Source organism: Salmo trutta, chromosome 30, assembly GCF_901001165.1.
Source record: "Salmo trutta chromosome 30, fSalTru1.1, whole genome shotgun sequence".
NCBI classification, from domain to species: Eukaryota; Metazoa; Chordata; class Actinopteri; order Salmoniformes; family Salmonidae; genus Salmo; species Salmo trutta.
Genome location: NC_042986.1, coordinates 20867192 through 20885210, shown reverse-complemented (window position 1 = coordinate 20885210; position 18019 = coordinate 20867192). Strand labels below are relative to the sequence as shown.

Below are 18019 nucleotides of genomic sequence, written 5' to 3'. Positions count from 1 at the left end.
CTGGCTCACAAACTTCTGAGTGAATTAAAGCTAGTTAGCGTTATTAGCATCGGAACTCCTGTTCAGTATGCACCAACTTGGCTTTGACGAATGTAATGCAATGAACTCAATAGTAGAAAATGGTTCTAATTCGGTTTTAACAAAAATTGTACAGTACTATTACCACTTTGGCTTATTCGGTGTGAATTTCTCAGACCCACTAAATTCCTTGAAAAAAAAGGTTTGGGTGTGAAATGCTAAAACAAGGGTATTCCAGTCTTACCCTGTGAGGTCTGGAGTACTGCTGGTTTTCTCTTCTAACTGATAATTATTGCACCCACCTGCTGTCCCATGTCTAAATCAGTCCCTGATCAGAGGTGACGAATTAAAAAGCAGTGGAACTGGCTTTGAGGTCTAGCTTTGAATTTGAGGGGGCTAGAATTTAAAGCCCCACTAATCTTGAGCCGAAGTAACTCCTTGGAAATCTGGTATAAATGTGACAACAAATTCCAACAACCGGCGTCAAAAAGTAAATTGATATGGTATGACAGTGAAAATATGCAAGGAGACTTCTTTAGCACGGCAAGAATAAGTAGGTTCTATAATTTAAGCCGTTTCATTGGTTATTTGAGAGCATTGCGAACTGACACAACAGACTGTGCAGCTTGACATGCTTGGTGGTTTCAGGAAGAAATGCTACAGGGAATTTTTTGGAGACTGCTGGTGTGTTTTCTCACTGCCCACCTCTGTGTATGGGTAATGCCCACCCTCCCTCCGTGAGATCCAGTTAGAACTGGAAATTTCTAGCCACTGCTGGCTCCTTGCCCACTCCCACAGGCCAGGCTCCATAAGCAGCACTTATGGGAGTGTCTGAGGGAAGGAGGAGGAGCAGAGGCAAACAAATAGCAGAGGGAAGGCTGGAAAATTGCAAAGGGCATGAGAATAGTGGGGTGTACTACTAAAGGGATGCACGGCTTATGAAATGTTTACTACTGTGTGACAGTATACTGTGATATTAAAAACTATTTGAGCATAATTTAGCAAAGCAAAATAAATTACCATCTCACAAGAGATTGGAATGGTAGAACTGTACAATGAAAATACGAAAGTAATTGTTTTATTTTTATTACATATGAGGATTGCAGGTCATATTTATTTTCTAAAACATTTCCTTTTTTGCTCCCTGTCTGTTACTTCTGTTATAAAATATATTATTCCATCTAACAACACAAGCAGTATAATTTCACAATTGCTCTCTATTTGCTCTACAAAAGCCACTCTCTTTCCGTTTTGTCATCTACCTGTAAGTCATTGTTTTCTAAAATTGGAATCTATGCACTTGTGATCTATTGTAGTTCTCAGCTGCTCTCAAACCTTGGTTGTTAGTCATGGTGATTTGAATTAAATCCATATGGGCATGATCTGCTGAATGCACTCATGGATAACTCATATATTCACTAACACGGTGAACAGAATATTCTGCTTCAACATATAAATAGAAAAACACTATCTCAACAGATTTGATTCCATTTGTATGAATTGTGAGAACAGTGCCACTCAAAGACAGGTAATGGTATTACATATTCCTTTATGCTAGGGTAACCTTCATTATTTCCAACATATAGAAGTTTGTTCAACATGATTGTTGTTGAGTGTACTGGGTGATTCTCACAAAACTGGCACTTGACAAAAAATGTTTTACCAAAAAAATAGATTCTACACCATAATTTCTCTTGGATCAATAAGATTAGCATCTGTAGTTACCTATTTCATAATTATTGTTATGTTTATTGATCAGATATTATGCATTTAACCACCATTTCTACAACTATCAATACAAAAACTCTCATTACCACAACAGTTGTCGAAATCCAAAAAAGTGGGAAACAAATCAATTTGTAATATTTAACATTGCTCACCTAATGAAAAGGCCTAAGTTAATGTATTTTGTAATATATCTCATTACCGCAACACAACCTTCTTCTGAATGTTGTTTTTTGTCATAATTACTTGTGCATGTACAGTTGAAGTCGGAAGTTTATATACACTTAGGTTGGTAGTCTTTAAAACTCGTTTTTCAACCACTCCACAAATGTCTTGTTAAGAAACTAGTTTTGGGAAGTCGTTTATGACAAACAATTTTTGGAAAAATTACTCTACTTTGTGTCATGCACAAAGTAGAGTAATTTTTCCAACAATTGTTTGCAGATAGATTATTTCTCTTATAATTCACTGTATCACAATTCCAGTGGGTCAGAAGTTCACATGTGTAACAGTACAGCTTCCGTCCCTCTCCTCGCCCCTACCTGGGCTCGACCAGGGACCCTCTGCACACATGAACAACTGACACCTATGAAGCATCGTTACCAATCGCACCACAAAAGCCGCGGCCCTTGCAGAGCAAGGGGAACAACTACTTCAAGGTTTCAGAGCGAGTGACGTCACCGATTGAAACGCTATAAGCGCGCACCCCGCTAACTAGCTAGCCATTTCACATCGGTAACACATGCACTAAGTTGACTGTGCCTTTAAACAGCTTGGAAAATCCCAGAAAATGATGTCATGGCTTTAGAAGCTTCTGATAGGCTAATTGACATAATTTGAGTCAATTGGGGGTGTACCTGTGGATGTATTTCAAGGCCTACCTTCAAACTCAGTGCCTCTTTGCTTGACATCATGGGATAATCAAAAGAAATCAGCCAAGACCTCAGAAAAACAATTGTAGACCTCCACAAGTCTGGTTCATCCTTGCGAGAAATTTCCAAACGCCTGAAGGTACCACGTTCATCTGTACAAACAATAGTACGCAAGTATAAACACCATGGGACCACACAGCCATCATACCGCTCCGGAAGGAGACGCATTCTGTCTCCTAGAGATTAACATACTTTGGTGCAAAAAGTTAAAATCAATCCCAGAACAACAGCAAAGGACCTTGTGAAGATGCTGGAGGAAACAGGTAAAAAAGTATGTATATCCACATTAAAACAAGTCCTATTTCGACATAACCTGAAAGGCCACTCAGCAAGGAGGAAGCCACTGCTCCAAAACCGCCATAAAAAAGCCAGACTACGGTTTGCAACTGCACATGGGGACAAAGATTGTACTTTTTGGAAAAATGTCCTCTGGTCTGATGAAACAAAAATCGAACTGTTTGGCTATAATGACCATCATTATCTTTGGAGGAAAAAGGGGGAGGCTTGCAAGCCGAGGGAACACCATCCCAACCATGAAGCATGGGGGTGGCAGCATCCTGTTGTAGGGGTGCTTTGCTACAGGAGGGACTGGTGCCCTTCACAAAATAGATGGCGTCATAAGGAAGGGAAATTATGTGGATATATTTAAGCAACATCTCAAGACATCAGTCAGGAAGTTAAAGCTTGGTCGCAAATGGGTCTTCCAAATGGACAATGACCCCAAGCACACTTTCAATGTTGTGGCAAAATGGCTTAAGGACAACAAAGTCAAGGTATTGGAGTGGCCAGCACAAAGCCCTGACCTCAATCCTATAGGAAATTTGTGGGCAGAACTGAAAAAGTATGTGCGAGCAAGGAGGCCTACAAACCTGACTCAGTTACACCAGCTCTGTCAGGAGGAATGGGCCAAAATGCACCCAACTTATTGTGGGAAGCTTGTGGAAGGCTCCCCAAAACGTTTGACCCAAGTTAAACAATTTAAAGGCAAAGCTACCAAATAAGTCTATGTAAACTTCTGACCCACTGGGAATGTGATGAAAGAAATAGAAGTTGAAATAAATCATTCTCTCTACTGTTATTCTGACATTTCACATTCTTAAAATAAAGGGGTGATCCTAACTCACCTAACACAGGGAATTTTTACTAGGATTAAATGTCAGGAATTGTAAAACAGAGTTTAAATATACTTTGCTTAGGTGTATGTAAACTTCCGACCTCAACTGTATGTATGTTATTTTTATGTACACATTTTTGATAAAGAACAAATGAACACTCAGATTAATCCAAAATTCCTAAAGTATACGTTTTACTTTTCGTGATATTTATTAAATATTGGTGCATTACGGTAATGATGAGCAGTTTTCGGAAATTAGTGTTACATAGTTTGCCATTGAAAAACTGTACATTTGTTAATCCCAAATGCTTTACATAATACTAAAATCACTGATCTTAATGCTATTGTCTAAAATACCCCTTTGTTTAGCATAATTATAAGTACTGTATTTACGTGCATGTGTTTTCAAAAGTGGACTTAAGTATAAGGTAAAAAAAATGAACGTAATTTCTCCAAGGTCTTTACAGGTAATTGGTGTTAGGATGTGGCTATGTGTGGTTCTAAGGTATTTTTGATGCATTTCTAAATTGACATACCACCACAGTCAGAGGCTGGCTCTAAGACAGCATTGAATGAGCTGTATTCCACCATAAGCAAACAAGAAAATGCTCACCCAGAGCTGGCGCTCCTAGTATCCGGGAACTTTAATGCAGGGAAACTTAAATCCGTTTTACCAAATTTCTATCAGCATGTTAAATGTGCAACCAGAGGAAAATACCTCTGGACCACCTCTACTCCACACACAGAGACGCTTACAAAGCTCTCCCTTGCCCTCCATTTGGCAATTCTGACCATAATTCTATCCTCCTGCTTACAAGCAAAACTTAAAGCAGGAAACACCAGTGACTAGATCAATAAAAAAGTGGTCAGATGAAGCAGATGCTAAGCTACAGGACCGTTTTGCTATCACAGACTGGAATATGTTCCGGGATTCTGCCGATGGCATTGAGGAGTACACCACATCAGTCATTGGCTTCATCAGTAAGTGCATCGACGAAGTCGTCCCCACATTGACCGTACGTACATACCAGAACCCATGGATGCACTGAGCTAAAGGGTGGAGCTGCCGCTTTCAAGGAGCAGGACTCCAACCCGGAAGCTTAAAAGAAATCCCACTATGCCCTCCGACGAACCATCAAACAGGCAAAGCGTCAATACAGGGCAAAGATCGAAGCGTACTACACCGGCTCTGATGCTCGTCGGATGTGGCAGGGCTTGCAAACCATTACAGACTACAAAGGGAAGCACAGCAGAGAGCTGCCCAGTGACACGAGCCTATCAGACGAGCTAAATTACTTCAATGCTCACGTCGAGGCAAATAACACTGAAACATGCATGAGAGCACCACGCTCTCCGCAGCCGATGTAAGACCTTTAAACAGGTCAACATTCAGATGGATTACCAGGACGTGTACTGCGAGCATGCGCTGACCAACTGGCAAGTGTCTTCACTGACATTTTCAACCTCTCCCTGTCTGAGTCTAATACCAACATGTTTTAAGCAGACCGCCATAGTGCCTGTGCCCAAGAACACTAAGGTAACCTGCCTCAATGACTACCGACCTGTAGCACTCACGTCTGTAGCCATGAAGTGCTTTGAAAGGCTGGTCATGGCTCACATCAATGCCATTATCCCAGAAACCCAAGACCCACTCCAATTTGCATACCGCCCCAACAGATCCACAGATGATGCAATCTCCATTGCACTTCACAATGCCCTTTCACACCATGACAAAAGGAACACCTATGTGAGAATGATCTTCATTGACTACAGCTCAGCGTTCAACACCATAATGCCCTCAAAGCTCATCACTAAGCTAAGGACCCTGGGACTAAACACCTCCCTCTGCAACTGGGTCCTGGACTTCCTAACAGGCCTCCCCCAGGTGATAAGGGTAGGTAACAACACATCCGCCACGCTGATCCTCAACACAGGGGCCCCTCGGGTGCGTGCTCAGTCCCCTCCTGTACTCCCTGTTCACTCATGACTGCACGGCCAGGCACGACTCCCAACACCATCATTAATTTTGCCGATAACACAAGTGGTAGGTCTGATCATCGACAATGACGAGACGGCCTATAGGGAGGAGGTCAGAGACCTGGCCGTGTGGTGCCAGGACAACAACCTCTCCATCAACGTGATCAAGACAAAGGAGATGATTGTGGACTACAGAAAAAAGGACCGCACACGCCCCCATTCTCATCGACGGGGCTGCAGTGGAGCAGGTTGAGAGCTTCAAGTTCCTTGGTGTCCACATCACTAACAAACTAACATGGTCCAAGCACACCAAGACAGTCGTGAAGAGAGCACAACAAAACCTATTCCCCCTCAGGAGACTGAAAAGATTTGGCATTGGTCCACTGATCCTCAAAAGGTTCTACAGCTGCACCATCGAGAGCATCCTGACTGGTTGCTTCACTGCCTGTTATGGCAACTGTTCGGCCTCTGACCGCAAGGCACTACAGAGGGTAGTGCGAACGGCCCAGTACATCACTGGGGCCAAGCTTCCTGCCACCCAGGACCTCTATACCAGGCGATGTCAGAGGAAGGCCCTAAAAATTGTCCAAGACTCCAGCCACCCCAGTCATAGACTGTTCTCTCTGCTACCGCACGGCAAGCGGTACCGGAGTGCCAAGTCTAGGTCCAAGAGGCTTCTAAACAGCTTCTAACCCCAAACCATAAAATTCCTCAACACCTAATCAAATGACTACCCAGACTATTTGCATTGCCCCCCTCCCCTCTTTTTTTACACCGCTTCTACTCTGTTATCATCTATGCATAGTCACTTCAATAACTCTACCTACATGTAAATACAACCTCAACTAACCGTGCCCCCACACATTGACTTTGTACCAGTACCCCCCTGTATATAGTCTTGCTATTGTTATTTAGCTGCTGCTCCTTTAATTACTTTTATTTATTATTCTTATCCGTAATTTATTTTTTTACTGCATTGTTGGTTAGGGGTTCGTAAGTAAGCATTTCACTGTAAAGTTTACACCTGTTGTGTTCGGCGCATGTGACTAATACAATTTGATTTGATGTTTTACAAAAAATATATATTCTATAGTTGTAACAGTGGTCCTAGTAAATAAGAAAAGTTACCTGCATAGCACACCCATTGACTATACATTAGAATTTTATTATTATCATTACCGAAACAGACCTAAAAATGATTCAGTAATGAGATGTGTGATTCGGTAATGAAAGCTCCATCTGCAAGTAATAGGAGACAGACATTGAGTCAGCAAACAATTCACCATTACTAAAGCCCATTCGAGCCTTTATGTTGGCAAGGTAATGGTTTTCAAAGTTTTTCCCAATTGGAGCTTTTTTGTCATTTCGGTGAAAGTGTCTTAAAGGGATGTTTGAGAAGAAGATCCTCATTCTGAAGGCATATAAATTAAAATAACTTGTGCTCATCTAAGGACTACTCCTCTAGATGATGCATCATGGGTGAATTAAACTTTATTTTAAAAATGATTGCCATTTTTATAGCAACTTGAAAAGTCTTACGGTAATGAGAAACATCTACAGACACTGTTTTAAGTAATAAATATAACTTGTATGATTTATGGACAAACTACAGCAACATATTTTGTGTTTTATTCAACATTTTATAAAGTTACCCGGATATTTAATTGGACTCATTTCGGTAAAAAATGTACTATTTATTTTAAATAAGACACTGTGCCATAAACTAGGCATCTTAGTCTTCAGAATGATAGTTGTTTGTTGCAGATGCATCAGTTTTCTAAACTCAATTTGTTACTGCCATGATTAAAACTGGTTTCATGAGAATCACCCGTATAATGGATTGACTATGATTTCGATATATATCACATCTGTGAGCTATATCAATATTTTTGTGCATAGAGATGTCTTTTAAATGTAATATTTCAGACAAAAGCACACTATCTGAGTCATCAGTTCTTTACAGTGATTTGCTCCTCTTCTTATGATGGATATATGGGATTCTGTGACATGCACACTAATCTATTTTCCATTAAGCCTCTGTGTTCCTCTTTGGCAGCAGTGATTCCAGCAGTAGTTCAAGTGATGGCTCCCCAGCACGTTCAGTTCAGTCTGCTGCCGTCCCTGCACCTTTATCTCTGCCTTTGTCTGCCCTTGACAAGGATGAGCCTCGAAAAAGCTTTGGTGTCAAGGTCCAGAATCTTCCTGTGCGATCTACAGGTGAGGATTTGACCCCTTCAGCTGTGCAGCGGAGGGAAAAAGTACCCAAAGGTCATACTTGAGTAAAAGTGAAGTTACCTTAATAGAAAATGACTAAAGTAAAATTTAAGTCACCCAGTAAAATACTACTTGTCCAAAAGGATTTGGTTTTAAATATACTTAAGTATGAAAAGTAAAAGTATAAATCATTTAAAATTCCTTATATTAAGCAAACCAGACGGCATCATTTTCTTGTTTTAAAAATGTACGGATAGCCAGGGCCACACTCAGACATAATTTATAAATGAAGCATTTGTGTTTAGTGAGTCCGCCAGATCAGAGGTAGTAGGGCTGACCAGGGATGTTCTCTTGATAAGTGCGTCAATTGGACCATTTTCCTGTTCTGCTAAGCATTCAAAATGTACCGGATACTTTTGCTTGTCAGGAAAAATGTATGGAGTAAAACTACATTTATTTTCTTTAGGAATGTAAAAGTTGTCAAAAATATAAATAGTGAAGTACAAATACCCACAAAAATGACTTATTTTTATTTAATATTTTATTTAACTAGGCAAGATACTTTAAAGTATTTTTACTTATGTAGTTTACACCACTGCTGCTGTGTATATACCATACTTTATCTACTCCACGCTACATGTGGGCAATAGACTGTTAGGTTTTGGTAAAAATATAATTTGTTGAGTTAATTACATTGTTGATGATTTTTGTACTGCAGATAAGAATTAGTCACTATGTATGCACCTGAAGGTATTTAGTCAAAAATGTTTATTTTAGTATTTGTTCCCTCCTCTGCTTTCAGATACAAGTCTGAAGGATGGCCTGTTCCATGAGTTCAAGAAGTATGGGAAGGTGACGTCTGTGCAAATCCATGGAGCTTTAGAGGAGCGCTATGGACTAGTGTTCTTTCGCCAGCAGGAGGACCAGGAAAAGGCCCTGGCTGCATCAAAGGGGAAGCTGTTTTTTGGCATGCAAATTGAGGTCATTGCCTGGAACGGCCCTGGTGCGTCCACAACTGGTATATAAAGGGGCTTGAGTTTTTCCTAACCATGTAACCTGACCAGGAAAATCTCTGGGTTCTATTAAGATTATGTAAAAAAAAAAGATATATATATATATATATATATATATATATATATATTTTAAATGATTTATACAGGTTCATGAAAACATGCATTTCTCTTTTCAGAGACTGAAAGTGAGAATGAGTTCCGGCCTCTGGATGAGAGGATAGACGAGTTTCACCCCAAAGCCACACGGACTCTGTTTATTGGCAACCTGGAGAAGACCACCAGCTACCATGATCTGCTCAGTATCTTTCAGCGCTTTGGGGAGATAGTGGTAAATGAAATACATTATAAATCTGCATGCTGCAAATGAGATTTTATGAGGAACACATTTCCTAATTCGACATTGCCTCTCTTAATTCAGTGTTGCCTTTCTTTCCATTCACATAGGATATTGACATCAAGAAAGTTAATGGTGCCCCTCAGTATGCCTTTCTACAGTACAGTGACATTACCAGTGTCTGTAAGGCCATAAAGAAGATGGATGGAGAGTACCTCGGCAACAATAGACTAAAGGTGAGAAGAGAATAAAACTAGAATTTCACGAAACACATCTTTTGAATGTACAACTGAGATTTTTTGTTGTTGACTGGAGTGATGTCAACAGGATAATATTGTTGACATGTTAATTCTCCATCTTTCTACAGCTTGGATTTGGAAAAAGTATGCCCACAACTTGTGTTTGGTTGGATGGTTTAGCCTCCAACATCACAGAGCAGTATCTCACTCGTCATTTCTGTCGTTATGGACATGTTATCAAGGTAAGCCTGCTCCTTATTCCTGTTTAAGCCTTTTTCTTGTGACACATCCCCATGTCATTATTTTTTATATATATATGCATGCATTAAGTTGGAAGTTTACATACACTTAGGTTGGAGTCATTAAATCTCGTTTTGCAACCACTCCACAAATTCCTTGGAAAAATACAATAGTTTTGGCAAGTCGGTTAGGACATCTACTTTGTGCATGACACAAGTAATTTTTCCAACAATTGTTTACAGACAGATTATTTCACTTATAATTCACTGTATCAAAATTCCAGTGGGTCAGAAATTTACATAAACTAAGTTGACTGTGCCTTTTAAACAGCTGGAAAATTCCAGAAAATGTCATGGCTTTAGAAGCTTCTGATAGGCTAATTGACATCATTTGAGTCAATTGGAGGTGTACCTGTGGATGTATTTCAAGGCCTACCTTCAAACTCTATGCCTCTTTGCTTGACATCATGGGAAAATCAAAAGAAATCAGCCAAGACCTCAGAAAAACAATTGTAGACCTCCACAAGTCTGGTTCATCCTTGGGAGAAATTTCCAAACGCCTGAAGGTTCCACGTTCATCTGTACAAACAATAGTACGCAAGTATAAACACCATGGGACCACACAGCTGTCATTCCGCACAGGAAGGAGACGCGTTCTGTCTCCTAGAGATGAAAGTACTTTGGTGCGAAAAGTGCAACTCAATCCCAGAACAACAGCAAAGGACCTTGTGAAGATGCTGGAGGAAACAGGTACCAAAGTATCTATAGCCACAGTAAAGCAAGTCCTGTATCGACATAATCTGAAAGGCCGCTCAGCAAGGAAGAAGCCACTGCTCCAAAACCGCCATAAAAAAAGCCAGGCTACGGTTTGCAACTGCACATGGGGACGAAGATCATACTTTGGTCTGGTCTGATGAAACAAAAAATAGAACTGTTTAGCCATAATGACCGTCGTTATGTTTGGAGGAAAAAGGGGACGCTTGCAAGGCGAAGAACACCATCCCAACCGTGAAGCACGGGGGGTGGCAGCATCATGTTGTGGGGGTGCTTTGCTGCAGGAGGGACTGGTGAACTTCACAAAATAGATGGCATCATGAGGGGAAAAAATTATGTGGACAAATTGAAGCATCATCTCAAGACATCAGTCAGGAAGTTCAGGCTTGGTCGCAAATGGGTCTTCCAAATGGACAATGACCCCAAGCACACTTCCAAAGTTGTGGCAAAATGGCTTAAAGACAACAAAGTCAAGGTATTGGAGTGGCCATCACAAAGCCCTGACCTCAATCCTATAGAACATTTGTGGGCTGAACTGAAAAAGTGTGTGCAAGCAAGGAGGCCTACAAACCTGACTCAGTTACACCAGCTCTGTCAGGAGGAATGGGCCAAAATTCACCCAACTTATTGTGGGAAGCTTGTGGAAGACTACCCGAAACGTTTGACCCAAGTTAAACAATTTAAAGACAATGCTACCAAATACTAATTGAGTGTATGTAAACTTCTTACCCGCTGGGAATGTGATGAAAGAAATTAAAGCTGAAATAAATCATTCTCTCTACTGTTAGTCTGACTTTTCACATTCAGGGAATTTTTACTAGGATTAAATGTCAGGAATTGTGAAACTGAGATTAAATGTATGTAAACTTCCGAATTCAACTGTATGTACATACTTTTTCTTGCCACTGTATGTATGTGAACCATTTGGAAGTATCTGGATTTCTACATAAATTGGTCATAAAATTAGATCTGATCTTCATTTAAGTCACAATAACAGACTGCTTAAACTAATAACACACAAATTATTGTATTTTTCTTGTCTTTATTGAGTACATTCACAGTCTAGGTTGGAAAAAGTATGTGAACCCCTAGGCTAATGACTTCTCCAAAAGCTAATTGGAGTCAGCTAACCTGGAGTACAATCATTGAGACGAGAGTGGAGATGTTGGTTAGAGCTGCCCTGCCTTTTAAAAACACTCACAACATTTGAGTTTGCTTCTCACAAGAAGCATTGCCTAATGTGTCCATGCCTCGACCAAAAGCGATCTCAGAAGACCCAAGATTAAGAATTGTTGACTTGCATAAAACTGGAAAGGGTTGCAAAAGTATATCTAAAAGCCTCAGTCCACAATAAGACAAATTGTCTATAAATAGAGAAAGTTCAGCACTGTTGCTACTCTCCCTAGGAGTGGCCGTCCTGCAAAGATGACTGCAAGAGCACAGAGCGGAATGCTCAATGAAGTTAAGAAGAATCCTAGAGTGTCAGCCATAGACTTACAGACATTTCTGGAACATGTTAACATCTCTGCTGAGAAGTCTATGATACGTAAAACACTTAACAAGAATGGTGTTCATGGGAGGACACCACGGAAGAAGCCACTGCTGTCCAAAAAAAAACATTGCTGTACGTCTGAAGTTCGCAAAGAGCATCTGGATGTTCCACAGTGCTACTGGCAAAATATTCTGTGTACAGATGAAACTACAGTTGAGTTGTTTGGAAGGAACAAACAACACTGTGTGGAGAAAAAAAGGCACAACACACCAACATCAAAACCTCATCCCAACTGTAAAGTATGGTGGAGGGAGCATTATGGTTTGGAGCTGCTTTACTGCTTCAGTGCCTGGACAGCTTGCTATCATCGCCGGAAAAATGTATTCCCAAGTTTATCTAGACATTTTGCAGGAGAATGTAGGGCTATCTGTCTGCCAATTGAAGCTCAACAGAAGTTGAGTAATGCAACAGGACAACAACCCAAAACAGAAGTAAATCAACAACAGAATGGATTCAACAGAAGAAGGATACGCCTTCTGGAGTGGCCCAGTCAGAGTCCTGACCTCAACCTGATTGAGATGCTGTGGCATGACCTCGAGAGCGGTTCACACCAGACATCCCAAGAATATTGCTGAACTGAAACCGTTTTGTGAAGAGGAATGGTCCAAAATTCCTCCTGACCATTGTGCAGGTTTGATCTGCAACTACAGAAAATGTTTGGGGTTGAGGTTATTGCTGCCAAAGGAGGGTCAGCCAGTTATTAAATCCAAGGATTCATGCACTTTTTCCACCCTGCACTGTGAATGTTTACACGGTGTGTTCAATGAAGACATGAAAATGTATAATTGTTTGTGTGTTATTAATTTTAGCAGACTGTCTATTGTTGTGATTTAGATGAAGATCAGATAAAATTTGATGACCAATTTATGCAGAAGTACAGGTATTTCCAAAGGGTTCACATACTTTTTCTTGCCACTGTACATACATACATGCATGCATACATACATACATACATACATACATACATACATACATACATACATACATACATACATACATACATACATACATACATACATACATACATACATACATACATACATACATATGCATGCACTACCATTCAAAAGTTTGGGGTCACTTAGAAAGATCCTTGTTTTTGAAAGAAAAGCACTTTTTTGGTCCATTTTTAAAATAACATCAAATTGATCAAAAATACAGTGTAGACATTGTTAATGTTGGAAATGACTGTTGTAACTGGAAACGGCTGATTTGAAAAATAATAATAATGAAATATCTATATAGGCGTACAGAGGCCCATTATCAGCGACCATCACTCCTGTGTTCCAGTGGCACGTTGTGTTAGCTAATCCAAGTTTATCATTTTAAAAGGCTAATTGATCATTAGAAAACCCTTTTGCAATTATGTTAGCACAGCTGAAAAGAAGCAATAAAACTGGCCTACTTTACACTAGTTGAGTGTCTGGAGCATCAGCATTTGTCGGTTAAATTACAGGCTCAAAATGGCCAGAAACAAATAACTTTCTTCTGAAACTCGGCTATTCTATTCTTGTGCTGAGAAATGAAGGCTATACAATGCGAGAAATTGCCAAGAAACTGAAGATCTCGTACAACGCTGTGTACTACTCCCTTCACAAAACAGCGCAAACTGGCTCTAACCAGAATAGAAAGAGGAGTGGGAAGCCCCGGTACAAAACTGAGCAAGAGGACAAGTACATTAGTGTCTAGTTTGAGAAACAGACACCTCACAACTCAACTGGCAGCTTCATTAAATAGTACCCGCAAAAAACACCAGTCTCACCGTCAACAATGAAGAGGCGACTCCGGGATGCTGGCCATTTAGGCAGAGTTTCTCTGTCCAGTGTCTGTTATTTTTCCCATCTTAATCTTACATTTTTATTGGCCAGTCTGAGATATGGCTTTTTGTTTGCAACTCTGCCTAGGAGTCCAGCATCCCGGAGTAGCCTCTTCACTGTTGACGTTGAGACTGGTGTTTTGCGGGTACTATTTATTTAATGAAGCTGCCGCCAGTTGAGGACTTGTGACACACACACACACACACACACACACACACACACACACACACACACACACACACACAGTACCAGTCAAAAGTTTGGACAAACCTACTCATTCAAGGGTTTTTCTTTATATTTACAATTTTCTACATTGTAGTACAATAGTGCAGACATCAAAACTATGAAAAAACACGTCATGTTGTAACCAAAAAAGTGTTTAACAAATCAAAATATATTTTAGATACTTCAAAGTAGCCCCTCTTTGCCTTGCTGTCAGCTTTGCACACTCTTGGCATTCTGTCAACCAGCTTCACCTGGAATGCTTTTCCAACAATCTTGAAGGAGTTCCCACATATGCTGAGCACTTGGCTGCTTTTCCTTCACTCTGCAGTCCAACTCATCCCAAACCATCTCAATTGGGTTGAGGTCGAGTGATTGTGGAGGCCAGGTCATCTGATGCAGCATTTCATTACCCTTACACAGCCTGGAGGTGTGTTGATTTATTGTCCTGTTGAAAATAAATTATAGTCCCACTAAAGGTGGCAGCCATGCTGGTTAAGTGATTTGAAATAAATCACAGACCGTGTCACCAGCAAAACAACCCCACACCATCACACCTCCTCCTCCATGCTTCACGGTGGGAACCACCGATGCGGAGATCATCCGTTCACTTACTCTACGTCTCACAAAGACACTGCAGTTGTTACCAAAAATCTCAAATTTGGACTCACCAGAACAGAGGACCGATTTCCATCGGTCTAATGTTAATTGCTTGTGTTTCTTGGCCCAAGCAGATCTCTTCTTATTGGTGTCCTTTAGTAGTGGTTTCTTTGTAGCAATTCGACCACGAAGGCCTAATTCATGCAGTCTTCTCTGAACAGTTGATGTTGAGATGTGTCTGTTATTTGAACTGTGACGCATTTATTTGGGCTGCAATTTCTGAGGCTGGTAACTCTAATGAACTTATCCTCTGCAGCAGAGGTAACTCTGGGTCTTCCTTTCCTGTGGCGCTCCTCATGAGAGCCAGTTTCATCATAGCATTTGATGGTTTTTCCGACTGCACATGACGAAACTTTAAAAGTTATTTTAATTTTCCGCATTGACTGACCTTCATGTCTTAAAGTAATGATGGACTGTCGTTTCTCTTTGCTTATTTGAGGTGTTCTTGCCATAATATGGACTTAGCCCTATTTGGAAAAAGACCATCTTCTGTATACCACCCCTACCTTGTCACAACACAACTGATTGGCTCAAACGCATTAAGAATTAAATAAATTCCACAAATTAACTTTTAACAAGACACACCTGTTAATTGAATTGCATTCCAGGTGACTACCTCATGAAGCTGGTTGAGAGAATGCCAAGCGTCTGCAAAGCTGTCATCAAGGCAAAGGGTGGCTACTTTGAAGAATCTCAAATATAAAATACATTTTAATTTAACACTTTTTCGGTTTCTAGATGATTCCGTAAGTGTTATTTCATTGTTTTGATGTCTACACTATTATTCTAAAATGTAGAAAATTGTAAAAAAAAAGGAAAAAAAAAGAAAAACCCTTGAATGAGTAGGTGTCCTAACTTTTCACTGGTACTGTGTGTGCATTCGTACATTGGCTTCAGAATGTTGTCAGACCCCTTCCTCTTTAATTTTTTTGTTACGTTTACAGCCTTATTGTAAAATGGATTTAAAAAAAATTTACATCTCAACCTACACACAGTACCCTATAATGACAAAGCGAGAAAGGTTTTTAGAAATTTTTGTACATTTATTACAAATAAAAAAACATATCTTATTTACGTAAGTATTCAGACTCTGGGCCATTAACCGAAAGGTTGCTGAATCAAATCCCCAAGCTGTCAAGGTTACAACTGAATGCCCAGTTCTGCCCCTGAGCGAGGCAGTCAGCCCACTGTCCCCCTGGCACCGATGACGTAGATGTCGATTTAAGGCAGCTCCCCGCACATCTCGTATTCAGAGGGGTTGAGTTAAATGCAGAAGACACATTTCAATTGAATACATTCAGTTGTAATACTGACTAGGTATTCCCCTTTCCCTTTGCTATGAGACTCAAAATTGAGGCCCGGTGCATCCGGTTTCCATTGATCATCCTTGAGATGTATCTACAACTTGATTGGAGTCCACCTGTGGTAAATTCAATTGATTGGACATGATTTGCAAAGGCACACGCCTGCCTACAGGAAGGTCCCACAGTTGACAGTGCATGTCAGAGCAAAAACCAAGCCATGAGTTCGAAGGAATTTGTCCGTAGAGCTCCTAGACAGGATTGTATCGAGGCACATATCTGGGTAAGGGTACCAAAACATTTCTGCAGCTTTGAAGGCCCCCAAGAACACAATGGCCTCCATCATTCTTAAATGGAAGAAGTTTGGCACTACCAATCCTGTTCCTAGAGCTGGCCGCACAGCCATACTGAGCAATCGGGGGAGAAGGATCTTGGTCACCTCCCTGACCAAGAACCCGATGGTCACTCTGACTGCGCTCCAGAGTTCCCCTGCAGAGATGGGAGAACCTTCCAGAAGGATAACCATTTCTGCAGCACTCCACCAATCAGGCCTTTTATGATAGAGTGGCCAGACGGTAGCCACTCCTCAGTAAAAGGCACATGACAGCCCGCTTGGAGTTAGCCAAAAGGAACCTAAAGGACTGTCAGACCATGAGAAACACGATTCTCTGGTCTGATGAAACCAAGATTGAACTCTTTGGCCTGCATGTCAAGCATCACGTCTGAAAGAAACCTGGCACCATCCCTATGGTAAAGCGTGGTGGCAGCATCATGCTGTGGGGATGGTTTTCAGCGGCAAGGACAGGGAGACTAGTCAAGATGAAGGGGAAGATTAACGGAGCGAAGTACAGAGATCCTTGATGAAAACCTGCTCAGACTGAGGCAAAGGTTCACCTTCCAACAGGACAATGACCCTAAGCACAGAGCCAAGACAACACAGGAATGGCTTCGGGACAAGTCTCTGAATGTCCTTGAGTGGCCCAGCCAGAGCCTGGACTTGAACCCGACCGGAAAATAGCTGTGTTGTGACGCTCCCCATCCATCCTGACAGAGCTTGAGAGGATCTGCAGAGAAGAATGGGAGAAACTCTCCAAATACAGGTGTGCTAAGCTTGTAGTGTCATACCCAAGAAGACTCTAGGCTGTAATCGCTGCCAAAGGTGATACAAAAGTACTGAGTAAAGGGTCTGAATACTTACAGTAAATGTGTTATTTAAGTTATTTTTAAATATATTTGCCAACAAATTCTTAAAGCCTGTTTTTCCTTAGTAATTATGTGGTATTGTGTGTAGAGTGATTGGGGGGGGGGACTATTTAATCAATTTTAGAATAAGGCTGTAATTTAACAAAAATGTGGAAAAATTCAAGGGCTCTAATACTTTCCGAATGCACTGTATATAAGGAAGATCATTTTGGTTTTACTAAATATATGTTTCTTACTTCTCTCATCTCCCACCACAGGTTGTATTTGACAGACCCAAAGGAATGGCCCTTATACTGTATAATAACATAGAATATGCGCAGGCGGCTGTCAAGGAGACCAAGGGTTGGAAGATTGGTGGCAACAAAATTAAGGTAGCAAAAAAATGTCTTATGAAATAGAATCCCTGTTGGTTGGGGAAATAGGCTAGGTAATTGAAGACCATAGTCCAAACAATGATATTTGTCTCTGATTTATCAACTTCCATGTGTTTTTGTTTGCAGGTGGACTTTGCCAATCAGGAAAGTCAGATGGCTTTCTATCACTCAATGCAGGCATCTGGGCAGGACATTCGCGACTTCTATGAAATTCTATCTGAGCGAAGGTTTGTATCATTTTTACTAGATTCATTTTGTCACATATCCCCATTTGAAAAATTCCAATGACATTGAATAATATGAGTTTGGTT

At 40.7% G+C, this 18019-nt stretch overlaps 1 protein-coding gene across 4 annotated transcripts in view; it reads left to right on the top strand.

Moving 5' to 3' along the window:
* spen (spen family transcriptional repressor) overlaps positions 1 to 18019 on the top strand; it is a 51337-nt gene that overhangs the window by 22072 nt on the left and 11246 nt on the right. For 2 of the 4 annotated variants that reach the window (XM_029723264.1, XM_029723267.1), the window contains exons 4-10: positions 7823 to 7983; positions 8783 to 8998; positions 9170 to 9321; positions 9438 to 9563; positions 9695 to 9808; positions 17592 to 17705; positions 17835 to 17935. In XM_029723264.1, the coding sequence (XP_029579124.1) occupies positions 7823 to 7983; positions 8783 to 8998; positions 9170 to 9321; positions 9438 to 9563; positions 9695 to 9808; positions 17592 to 17705; positions 17835 to 17935 (984 nt within the window). The remainder of the gene's footprint in view (positions 1 to 7822; positions 7984 to 8782; positions 8999 to 9169; positions 9322 to 9437; positions 9564 to 9694; positions 9809 to 17591; positions 17706 to 17834; positions 17936 to 18019) is intronic. The other 2 variants (XM_029723265.1, XM_029723266.1) reach the window with 2 other exon arrangements.